This window comes from Triturus cristatus, chromosome 6, assembly GCF_964204655.1.
Source record: "Triturus cristatus chromosome 6, aTriCri1.1, whole genome shotgun sequence".
Lineage (NCBI taxonomy): Eukaryota > Metazoa > Chordata > Amphibia > Caudata > Salamandridae > Triturus > Triturus cristatus.
The window spans coordinates 18,476,277-18,489,027 of NC_140589.1; the positions used below are offsets into that span (position 1 = coordinate 18,476,277).

The 12,751-nt window shown below is 52.2% G+C and overlaps 1 protein-coding gene across 3 annotated transcripts in view; it reads left to right on the forward strand.

Moving 5' to 3' along the window:
- Positions 1 to 12,751, forward strand: part of LOC146813651 (phosphofurin acidic cluster sorting protein 2-like) — a 1,059,532-nt gene that overhangs the window by 548,398 nt on the left and 498,383 nt on the right. For all 3 annotated transcript variants that reach the window (XM_085610139.1, XM_085610140.1, XM_085610141.1), the window contains exon 5: positions 3,835 to 3,997. In XM_085610139.1, the coding sequence (XP_085466265.1) occupies positions 3,835 to 3,997 (163 nt within the window). The remainder of the gene's footprint in view (positions 1 to 3,834; positions 3,998 to 12,751) is intronic.

Here is a 12,751-nt window from a genome sequence, read left to right on the forward strand (position 1 = left end):
ATATGTGTCTGTATATATATATGTGGAAATAGGTAGCCTATACCACTGTAAGGGGTGCAAGCACACCCTTACCCAGGCTGCAGTAGCAGACCTGTGGTGCCATTTTGGAGTGCTTCCCAGGGGTGGCATAATACATGCTTCAGTCCCTGGTAGGCCTCTGATGTACCTATCCCCTTGGTGCATAGTATACCATATACTAGGGGCTTATAAGGCACTCCAGAATCCAATTAGATATGTACCTAATGTACATGCAAACCATTTTAGAGAGGAAGCAGCTAGGCTGTGGTCCTGATTAGCAGGGCCACAGCCAGACTAAGGTCGAAAAACAGTGAAACACCAGCAAAAAGTGGGGGTACCCATGTGAAGCAGATCCTACTCTCCTACACTCGCCATCCTGCTCTGGACCACATCGACCACATTGCACTTGGAGGGCTACCCCCACAGCGGGGGACTCTCAGCACGCACCATCCTGCTCTGGACCACATTGACCAGAGTGCACTGGAGGAATAACCCTACAGCGGGGGACATTCAGCGCGCGCCATCCTGCTCTGGACCACATCGACCGCAGTGCACTGGGCGGGCTATCCCCACAGCGGAGGACTTTCAGCGCGCTCCATCCTGCTCTGGACCACATCGACCACAGTGCACTGAGAGGGATAACCCCACAGCGGGGGACTTTCAGCCCACGCCACCCTGCTCTGGACCACATTGACCACAGTGCACTGGGCGGGCTATCCCCACAGCGGAGGACTTTCAGCGTGCGCCATCCTACTCTGGACCACATCGACCACAGTGCACTGGGCAGGCTATCCCCACAGCGGAGGACTTTCAGCGCGTGCCATCCTGCTCTGGACCACATCGACCACAGTGCACTGAGAGAGCTAACCCCACAGCTGGGGACTTTCAGCGCGCGCCATCCTGTTCTGGACCCTATTGACCACAGTGCACTGAGAGGGCTATCCCCACAGCTGGGGACTTTGAGCGCGCGCCATCCTGCTCTGACCACATTGACCACAGTGCAGTGGAGGGATAACCCCACAGCGGGGGACTTTCAGCACGCGCCATCCTGCTCTGGACCACATCGACCACAGTGCACTGGGCAGGCTATCCCCACTGCGGAGGTCTTTCAGCGCGCATCCTGCTCTGGACCACAGTGCACTGGGCGGGCTATCCACACTGCGGGGGACTTTTGGCACGTGCCATCCTGCTCTGGACCACATTGACCACAGTGCACTGAGAGGGCTAACCCCACAGCTGGGGACTTTCAGCGCACGCCATCCTGCTCTGGACCACAGTGCACTGGGTGGGATAAACCCACAGCGGGGAACTTTCAGGGCACGCCATCCTGCTCTGGACCACATCGATCACAGTGCTCTGGGCGGGATAACCCCACAGCGGAGGGCTTTTAGCATGCGTCATCCTGCTCTGGACCACATCGACCACAGTGCACTGGGCGGGATAACCCAACAGCGGGGACTTTCAGTGTGTGCCATCCTGCTCTGGACCACATCGACCACAGTGCACTGGGCGGGATAACCCCACAGCGGGGACTTTCAGCGCGTGCCATCCTGCTCTGGACCACATTGACCACAGTGCACTGCGGGGGATAACCCCACAGCGAAGAACTTTCAGTGCGCCCCATCCTGCTCTGGACCACATCGACCACAGTGCACTGGAGGGATAACCCCACAGCGGGGACTTTCAGTGCGTGCCATCCTGCTCTGGACCACATTGACCACAGTGCACTGCGGGGGATAACCCCACAGCGAAGGACTTTCAGTGCACCCCATCCTGCTCTGGACCACATTGACCACAGTGCACTGGGGGGGGGGATAGCCCCACAGCGGGGTTTTTTGAGCACGCGCCACCCTGCTCTGGACCACATTGACCACAGTGCACTGGAAGGGATATCCCCATAGCGGAGGACTTTTAGCACATGCCATCCTGCTCTGGACCACAGTGACCACAGTGCACTGGGAGGGCTATCCCACAGCGGAGGACTTTCAGGGCGCGCCATCATGCTCTGGACCATATTGACCACAGTGCACTGCGAGGGCTATCCCCACAGCGGGCGACTTTCAGCATGCACCACCCTGCTCTGGACCACATTGACCACAGTGCACTGGGAGGGCTATCCCACAGCAGAGGACTTTCAGGGCGCGCCATCCTACTCTGGACCACATCGAGGTGTCTTTTCGATGGAAAAGGATTGTGGGGGATGGAGGTCAGTACAGTAATGTTCATCTGTACCTGACTCAAAGGAGGAAGACTGGCTATCCTGCCACTATAGCTTTCACTGGGTGTATGGAGCAGGGTAGCTGCCAGGGCCCAGCCGGGACCCCGAGCCCCATCTCGGTAGGTCTAGGTTCTGCAAGAGCTCATGACTGTGGAGAACATATTTCCATACAGCAATTTCACTCAACTCGTCTTTTCATCTGGGCCTAGAACGTGCTCTTGTCCGCTTCAGCTTTACCATAGCTGGCTATGCTCTTCTATAAGGCAACTTAGGTGGTCAGACCTTCCTTCGGCACATCCTGGCTTCACTCATCTACTGTCATCACTTTTTGAATTTACAGCCCACCTAAAGTCAGGACTGTGCTTCCAGCATTTGTTCACCTAGATTTCTTATTACAACCACCCTGGAGCCCTAATAAATGAGTGTACTACGAATACACTATCAGTGAGTAGATCTGTCCTTTCATGCCTGCTGCTCCTTTAGGGCCACTGCTCTTACGTGTTATATGGTAGTTGTCTGGCTGTGCCATTGGTTGGCCTTTCCTGTGATGGGGCCTCCATTCATGTATGTCGTATGGGAGTACGCTAGCAGCCCCCTTGGTTGTCTCCGGCAGTTGGGCCATGAGTTATGTATGTCATATGGTAGTAGGCTAGCAGTCCCCTTGGTTGTCTCTTACAATTGGGCCACGAGTCATGCATGTCAAATGGGAGTATGCTAGCAACCCCCTTGGTTGTCTCCTTCAGTCAGGCCACGAGTCATGTATGTCGTATGGGAGTACGCTAGCTGCCCCCTTAGTTGGGTCCTGAAGTCGGGCCACGAGTCATGTATGTCATATAGGAGTGGGCTAGCAGCCCCCTTGGTTGTGTCTTACAGTCGGGCCACAACTCATGTATGTCTTATGGAGTAGGCTAGCCCGCCCCCTTAGTTGTCTCCTGCAGTCAGGTCATGAGTTATGTAGGTCATATGGTAGTAGGCTAGCAGTCCCCTTGGTTTTCTCTAACAGTCGGGCCACGAGTCATGCATGTCGTATGAGAGTATGCTACAAACCCCCTTGGTTGTCTCCTGCAGTCAGGCCACGAGTCAAGTATGTCATATGGGAGTACGCTAACCACCCCCTTGGTTGTCTCCTGCAGTCGGGCCACGAGTCATGTATGTCGTACGGAGTAGGCTTGCGGCCCACTTGGTTGTCTTCTGCAGTCGGGCCACGAGCCATGCGTGTCCTATAGGAGTAGGCTAGCAGCCCCGTTGGTTGCCTCCTACAGTCGGGCCACGACGCATGCATGTCTTATGAGAGCAGGTCGGCATAGCCCTTGGGTATCTCCTACAGTTGGGCCACCAGTCATATGTCGTATGAGAGCAGGCTAGAAAGGTCCTTGGTCATCTCCTACAGTCAGGCCACGAGTCATGCGTGTCGCATGGGAGTAGGCTAGCAAGGCCCATTGTTGTAACTTGTATCCTATCGTTAGACCACCACTCATGCGTGTCGTACTGTGGCAGAACTGTGTTATCCTGTGTGTCGATAGAGCTACCACTCATGATTGTGGACTGGGTAGGAGGACACAGGTTGACCTCTTTGTTTGGTTTTTCTTCTTGTGCAGGTAATGCAGCACCCAACAGAAGGAGAGCAGGTGCTGGGGCTCCACAGCAGTGTGAAGGACATGAAGGTCCGCGTGGCTGAGGTCAGCGTGCACGCCCTGTCCAGTCAGCCCATTGTCAATGAGTGCACCAGTGTCCCATCCAGGCCCAAGAGCAAGTCCTCTGGTGAGTCCAGCAGCACCGCTCTTGCTTCCTCTTACTTCACACACTTGACTCTTCTCTGGTAGGTCGCTGGTGTGGGAAGAGGATAAGCACTGGCAGGAGGGTGTAGAGTGAAGAGCAACATACAATGCACATGTGAAAGTTATTAACATGAGATGATGGCGTGGTTATGTATTTGCATTGTGGGTAATGGGGTTGCACAAACGCAGCGCTGGCACAAGAGCTGTGTCCAGTGTGGAGGGTGTGCTCTACCACTGAAGTCCTCAGATGTCGCACAGCGCATGTCTTGAGTATCTTTACTAATCGTCCGTGGTTTCGACAATGGCACTTCACCTTCTTTTCTGTCACAAGAGCCAAACGTCCATCTCGTTCCCCCGGGTTCAGGCTAGAGAAGGACCTGAACCTCCGAGCTATCATTAAACATCAAATCCGCCAGCGGAAGACCTACATAAACTACTTTGTAACTGTAATCCCTTCCTGTTCTGGCTGCAGCCCCGCCCTACTCACTGGCCTACCTAGAGCTCTTGGTGCTCTACTCACTGGCCAACCTAGAGCTCTTGGTGCCTGTGAGAAGTTGGCCTGGCATAGGCTGGTCACTAGTTATAGTGGCCACCTTGCACCAGTCCAATTCGACTCTTATGGTAGATGGGTTTAAGACAAACTTTTAAAGAAAGCTATCCTAGTGGTAGCTGTGGAGAGCAGCCTTCAGACTAAGTCTCTGAGGAATGTAAAGCAGCTTGTTTTACCTTATAATCTCTTCAATTACCAAATGAAAAGGACAGCACACAGGTATATATATCAAATATATATGTATTTATTTCTAGACACACTCTAATAATCTCTTTATGAGATTAGAAGCCAGGTAAACATTCAAATGTCAACAGTTCTCAATAAATTAAGCACAAATATGACTGGAGCCCTAAGGGCGTACCAGACCATATACTAAAAAAATGGTTTAACAAAGTCGACTTGCAAAATGACAAAGCCTAGGGCCTTGGGAATCGCTGGGGCTTCACTACTGCAGTGTTAGCAGGTAAGTAACAAGCCCACGGGAGACTCGTGCAGTGTCTAAACACAGCCGCGGGTTTCCTATAGGTTACAATGGATCAAGTCGCGGTTTGTATTTCAAAGTTTTAGGGCACTTCGAAGAAGTCAACAAGCAAGCCACTTACAGGGTAAGTATTTCGAGGGCCAACACACACTTGGGCACCGGAGTGCACGAGTTACCTCACCCAGGGAAGCCGGGTGCATAGGTGTCTTTTGGTGTCGGGTCGCGATGCTGTTTTCAATGGAGACCAATGAAGACTTGCTGCTTGAGACGACTGAAGAGGTGTCCGCTGGAATCCGAAGGTGGATTGAAGATGAAGAGGACCTGAAAATTGAAGGGACAGTGTTCAAAGTCACTTGCCAGTGACCGGTGGCCAGCAAGATGGATGACCACAGATGTCGCGTCGCTTCAGGTCGTCGATAGTGTTTTTTATTTTCTCTCACGAGGTCCAGGAGGGATCGACGATGACCAGCAGCTGGATTCGGAGTGTCCCACGACGTCTGCAGCTGATGACGGTATCGGCAACCGGATTGGAGCCAACAAGCCTTGGCAACTGCAAGTCTCGTGTGGACTGAAGATAGTCGGTGATGCAGACCAGCAAGGTCTGATGGACTTACCCAGAGAGGGTAAGTGAGGGCAGGCCCGGAGCAACCAGGAGAGCCCTTGAAGTCGGTTGGAAAGTCTTCGGGGGAGTCACTAGCCAACGGGCAAGTAACCGCGAAGACGCCTTCACAGGAAAAGTTGCACAGGAGCCCACGGTCACTCGGGACAGGGTAGGCCGCTGATTTTTGGAACGAAACCTGCTAGGGACTTGGGCCACAAATGGTCCAAAGCACAAGTTCGTAGAACATTGTTTAGGGTTTGCACTCGAAATCAGTGCACGGTTCCCAGGTATTGCCGTTCCTCGTCACTTGTGGGGTCCAGATGCCACAGCTTCGCGAGAGGTCAGGAAATCCGCTTCAGGGGATGCAGGGACTTCGGACTCCGGCGGGAGCGGTGAAGTTTGCAACCGTCGATTGAAGTTACAGATGCCTGCCAAGCAGGGGAGTCACTCCTTGACTCCAAGGGAGATTCTTCAGTCTTCCAGAGATAGTGGAACATCGAAGGGCCAGGATTCTTCTTTGTAGAGCGTCGTCTAGGGTAATCTGAATTGCATTGGCAATGCTTGCTATCTTATAGTGAAGATAGGGGAGGGACTAGCTCTATGACCACTCCTCTAGGAGGGTCAGGGTAGTGGGTGGTTACACCCACTTCCCTTTGTCCAGTTTCGCGCCAGAGCAGGGGCAGGTAGCCCCTGAGCCGGTTTGAGCTGGCATATGCACAGAGGAGCCTACTGGTCCGCCAGTGCAGGACTTCAAAGCACTCTAAGAGTGCACCCACCCAGCTCCAATACACTAAATCCTGTCTGGGAGGTGGTGACACCTCCCTGTGACAGGATGCCTTTTTTTGGGCTTCCTCCACTGCGAGTTTCGGTCAGCAGCAGGAGGGCAGCCCAGTGTCTGTGCTGGTGGCATCCATTTTGTGATGCCAGGGCTCTAGGAGAATTCTACCGTTCAGTACAGTGGGTACATGTCATCCCCTCTAGAAGGGTGGGATCATACTCCCACACCAGTTACCGGTGTGGGGGTATGATTCCAAGTTGTTTGACACCAAACACGACATGTTTTGATGCAGTCATTCCAAAGTTAGCATTTACCGCGAGGTTATAATGCACTTAAGAGTTTATGGTTTAACCGCATCCACAAACAGCAGCAGAGAATAGACTCTGCCAGCTGCAGAGGGGTCCTTCTCCTGCAGAAGCACCCCCTCACATAGTAAACCAAGCACCCTGCCCTCAGGATTGATAGGGCCTGCAAGAGGGGTGGGTGATAGGTTTATATGTGTGTGTATGGTGAGATATAGGAACCTATACCTCAGTGAGGAGTGCTAACACTACCTCACACAGGCTGCAGTAGCAGGCCTGTGGTGTCAGATTGAGAATGCTTCCCAGGGGTGGCATAATACATGCTGCAGCCCCTGGTAGGCCTGTGAAGTACCAATGCCCTAGGTACCTAAGGTACCATATACTAGGGGCTCATAAGGTACCACAGTATCCAATCACTAGTGCATCTAATATGCACACCAAGTTGTTTAGAGAGATCAGTGAGACTGGGGCCCTGATTAGCAGGGACCCAGCCAGACTATAGCCAGAAACCAGTGTATACATCAGAAAAAAAGTGGGGGCAACATAAGTGCAGATCCTACTCTCCTACAGTGCCCTACTCACTGGCCTAGCTAGAGCTCTTGGTGCCATACTCACTGGCCTACCTAGAGCTCTTGGTGCCCTACTCACTGGCCTAGCTAGAGCTCTTGGTGCCATACTCACTGGCCTCCCTAGAGCTCTTGGTGCCCTACTCACTGGCCTCCCTAGAGCTCTTGGTGCCCTACTCACTGGCCTCCCTAGAGCTCTTGGTGCCCTACTCACTGGCCTCCCTAGAGCTCTTGGTGCCCTACTCACTGGCCTAGCTAGAGCTCTTGGTGCCCTACTAACTGGCCTCCCTAGAGCTCTTGGTGCCTTACTCACTGGCCTAGCTAGAGCTCTTGGTGCCCTACTAACTGGCCTCCCTAGAGCTCTTGGTGCCCTACTCACTGGCCTACCTAGAGCTCTTGGTACCACTGACCGTGTCCTCCAGTGAGACTGGCCTTATCACATCTGTGTCTGTGGTACAAGAAAATGCATCTAGAAAACCACATGCTCACTGCCCAAGAAACCTTACAGGATACTCAAAGTCTGAAACGGTGTAATCAATCAATCAGTCATTTATAAAGCGCGGCAAATCAACCGGTCTATTGGTAAAGGGAAAACCAATAGTCTGTGAGTCACTCAGCCAATAAAGAAGGGTGAGGACGAGTCCAGCCAGTCTAGCCTGTAGTCAAAGGTGCACCTAACATTCCATCTTCAAGTGTCTGCAAGTAGTAACATGGGACAACTCTCCCAAAGAAAGGAGCAGAGCCTTGGTGAGATCATGAGATCAGAGCAAGTTCTTCACGCCTCGAAGCCCAAACACAAGGCGCGTCAGTGGCAGACGCCGGCACTCCTGTGGGCAATGCCAGCCCGATCAAGAAAGCCTGACTAACCCCCGACGTGACTTTCACATAACTGACCGTCTCTGGAGGCGATCACCCCTCACACGAGGCAACTCACTGCCTTAAAATACATCATTCAGGAAAAGACCTGCTGGAGCGGCGGAAACTCAAATCCCCCCTTCGTCATAGATCAAATATCACACTAACACATTCATTCAATTCATTCATTGGTGGCGCCCATAACACCAACATTCGCACTTCACTTCTCAATGATCTGCTCTTTTCGGGATAGATGAATATTCCGAACGCTGACATGAAAGGAATACCTTATAACCTATAAAGAAAAATTATTTACATATCCAGACACAAAATGTCCTTAATCCTACACATCTTGAACCTAAACCTTAAGATACTCCTTCCACAATGGCGATGAACCTAAATAGTTGAGTTGGTGAGATGATCTTTAATATTCTTTAATCTATATTTAAATCATATTCTATTCTCTTTCAATAAATAACCCAACACATTTGTTTGTTAATCAATAATATCATTTATCTAATTAATGAAAATTTGTTTAATCAATTATGCAAATCACAGAATACCATATTTACCTAATCTGGCTATCAGTCGTCCTCTAAGTCAGTCAAGTTCGTCATGAGGCACACTACAGTCCCAAAGATTGGGTCGAGACCAAAAAGATACAAGCATCAATCAATGCCCATCAATTAAAGAGTCTTGATTTCATCAGGAAATTGGGCAGCGATTCAGTCTGTCAAAGATCCAGGAATACGGCTGTCTTGTCGCGTCACCGTCGTCTTCGTCAGCATGGAAATATGCCATTCAGTAGCAGCGCCAGCTTAGCTTAACCCTCTCTATTCTAACGTCTTTTATAATAAAGAAATGACAAAAATGTATCGAAAATCAGTTTTAGGCACTTCTGATTGGTTGGTTTGGGGTCATCCGGTGAAGTTCTCACATAGTCTATTAGGTTAGGTCATCACACTTGCTGGTTCCGGTTTAATAACAGTCCTTTGTTTACAGTTCTGGCAGTCCTCCCATCGGGACCTTGATGGGTACATCTAGCATGGGGTCAGGACGAGGCCACTGGTACTTGCGTTGGCGCAGGCGCACTTCACCCGAAACCTCGTGGAATGGTGGCCAGTGCGTCAAGTCAGACAGTCGGCCATCTTGCCGTAGACCCAGTCGGTCAACTTAAGCGAAACAAACACAAAAAGTAATTAAAACATAGAAATAACGAATAAAATGTTAAACCCTCACTAATTCCCCTACGTGTTTGTAATTATCTAGCATAATAGCAACATTTAAAGCGTTTATATTCACCCAATGATGTCATCTGGTGCAACATACGATAATCGTCACAAAAGCAACATATATCATGCAATATTCTAATTTTCTAGTATTAGTATGCGTACGTATGTTAGTTTACGAATTATTTTAGCCATGCAAAATGCAAATCCTATGTATATTTCATACATTAGTAAGGTTGATTAGAATGTCGTGCAAACACATTAATATCATTATAATTAATAGATTATTCTAATTAGTATGGTAATGCAAATTAGGGGGGGTATACAACATTTTGTACTACCCGCTCCATCAGACCCCCTGCTTCTTGGCACCCGGACCCACTCCCAAGCTACCGGAGCCTTCACGTGTGTCCACGAGGGGGTGAGCCCTTCGGCCCCTGAAGGCAGACTTCTCAACTACTTGCATCACCTGAGGTACTGCGCCTGCTGGAGAGCACGTGTGTGTGACTGGAAGGACCTCTAGCGACGGCCTAAGGTACTGCAGCCTGCTGGAGAGCACGTGTGTGTGTGACTGGAAGGACCTCTAGCAACGGCCTAAGGTACTGCAGCCTACTAGAGAGCATGTGTGTGTGACTGGAAGGACCTCTAGCGACGGCCTGAGGTACTACAGCCTGCTGGAGAACATGTGTGTGTGACTGGAAGGACCTCTAGCGACGGCCTAAGGTACTGCAGCCTGCTACACAAAGTACAAGTGTCTGACTGGAAGGACCTCTATCGACGGCCTAAGGTACTGCTGCCTACTACAGACAGGACGTGTGTCTGACTAGAAGGCCCTCTAGCGACGGCCTGAGGTACTGCAGCCTGCTGGAGAGCATGTGTGTGTGACTGGAGGACCTCAAGCAACAGCCTGAGGTACTGTAGCCTGCTACAGACAGGACATGTGTCTGACCCCAGAGACCTCTAGTGACAGCCTGAGGTAATGCAGACTACTGCAGGCAGGACGTGTGTCTGACTCCAGAGACCTCAAGTGACGGCCTGAGATACTGCAGCCTGCTACAGACAGGACATGTGTCTGACCCCAGGGGCCTCTAGTGACGGCCTGAGGTACTGCAGCCTGCTACACACAGGACATGTGTCTGACCCCAGAGACCTCTAGTGACAGCCTGAGGTACTGCAGACTGCTACAGACAGGACGTGTGTCTCACTCCAGAGACCTCTAGTGACGGCCTGAGGTACTGCAGCCTGCTACACACAGGACATGTGTCTGACCCCAGAGACCTCTAGCGACGGCCTGAGGTACTGCAGCCTGCTGGATAGCACGTGTGTGTGACTGGAAGGACCTCTAGCGAGGGCCTGAGGTACTGCAGCCTGCTAGAGAGCACGTGTGTGTGACTGGAAGGACCTCTAGCGATGGCCTAAGGTACTGCAGCCTGCTACAGACAGGACATGTGTCTCACTCCAGGGATCTCTAGTGACAGCCTGAGGTACTGCAGCCTGCTACAGACAGGACGTGTGTCTGAATCCAGGGACCTCTAGTGACAGCCTGAGGTACTGCAGCCTGCTACAGGCAGGACGTGTGTCTCACTCAAGAGACCTCTAGTGACGGTCTGAGGTACTGCAGCCTGCTACACACAGGACATGTGTCTGACCCCAGAGACCTCTAGTGACGGCCTGAGGTACTGCAGCCTGCTGGAGAGCACGTGTGTGTGACTGGAAGGACCTCTAGCGATGGCCTAAGGTACTGCAGCCTACTATAGACAGGACGTGTGTCTCACTCCAGAGACCTCTAGTGACGGCCTGAGGTACTGCAGCCTGCTACACACAGGACATGTGTCTGACCCCCAGAGACTCCTAGTGACAGCCTGAGGTACTGCAGACTGCTACAGACAGGACGTGTGTCTCACTCCAGAGACCTCTAGCGACGGCCTGAGGTACTGCAGCCTGCTGGAGAGCACGTGTGTGTGACTGGAAGGACCTCTAGCGATGGCCTAAGGTACTGCAGCCTACTACAGACAGGACGTGTGTCTCACTCCAGAGACCTCTAGTGACGGCCTGAGGTACTGCAGCCTGCTAGAGAGCACGTGTGTGTGACTGGAAGGACCTCTAGCGACGGCCTAAGGTACTGCAGCCTACTACAGACAGGACGTGTGTCTCACTCCAGAGACCTCTAGTGACGGCCTGAGGTACTGCAGCCTGCTACAGACAGGACATGTGTCTGACTCCAGGGATCTCTAGTGACGGCCTGAGGTACTGCAGCCTGCTACAGACAGGACATGTGTCTAAATCCAGGGACCTCTAGTGACAGCCTGAGGTACTGCAGCCTGCTACAGACAGGACGTGTGTCTCACTCCAAAGACCTCTAGTGACGGCCTGAGGTACTGCAGCCTGCTACACACAGGACATGTGTCTGACCCCAGAGACCTCTAGTGACAGCCTGAGGTACTGCCGACTGCGGACGTGTGTCTCACTCCAGAGACCTCTAGTGACGTCCTGAGGTACTGCAGCCTGCTGGAGAGCACGTGTGTGTGACTGGAAGGAACTCTAGCGACGGCCTAAGGTACTGCAGCCTACTACAGACAGGACGTGTGTCTCACTCCAGAGACCTCTAGTGACGGCCTGAGGTACTGCAGACTGCTACAGGCAGGACGTGCGTCTCACTTCAGAGACCTCTAGTGACGGCCTGAAGTACTGCAGACTGCTACAGACAGGACGTGTGTCTCACTCCAGAGACCTCTAGTGATGGCCTGAGGTACTGCAGCCTGCTACAGACAGGACGTGTCTCTCACTCCAGAGACCTCTAGTGACGGCCCGAGGTACTGCAGCCTGCTACACACAGGACATGTGTCTGACCCCAGAGACCTCTAGTGACGGCCTGAGGTACTGCAGACTGCTACAGGCAGGACGTGCGTCTCACTTCAGAGACCACTAGTGACAACCTGAGGTACTGCAGACTGCTACAGACAGGACATGTGTCTCACTCCAGAGACCTCTAGTGTTGGCCTGAGGTACTGCAGCCTGCTACAGACAGGACATGTGTCTGAATCCAGGGACCTCTAGTGACAGCCTGAGGTACTGCAGCCTGCTACAGACAGGACGTGTGTCTCACTCCAGAGACCTCTAGTGACGGCCTGAGGTACTGCAGACTGCTACAGGCAGGACATGTGGCTGACTCCAGGGAACTCTACTGACGGCCTGAGGTACTGCAGACTGCTACAGACAGCACATGTGTCTGAATCCAGGGACCTCTGGTGACAGCCTGAGGTACTGCAGCCTGCTACAGACAGGACATGTGTCTGAATCCAGGGACCTCTAGTGACAGCCTGAGGTACTGCAGCCTGCTACGGACAGGACGTGCAACTGGTCAATTCCAGAGGT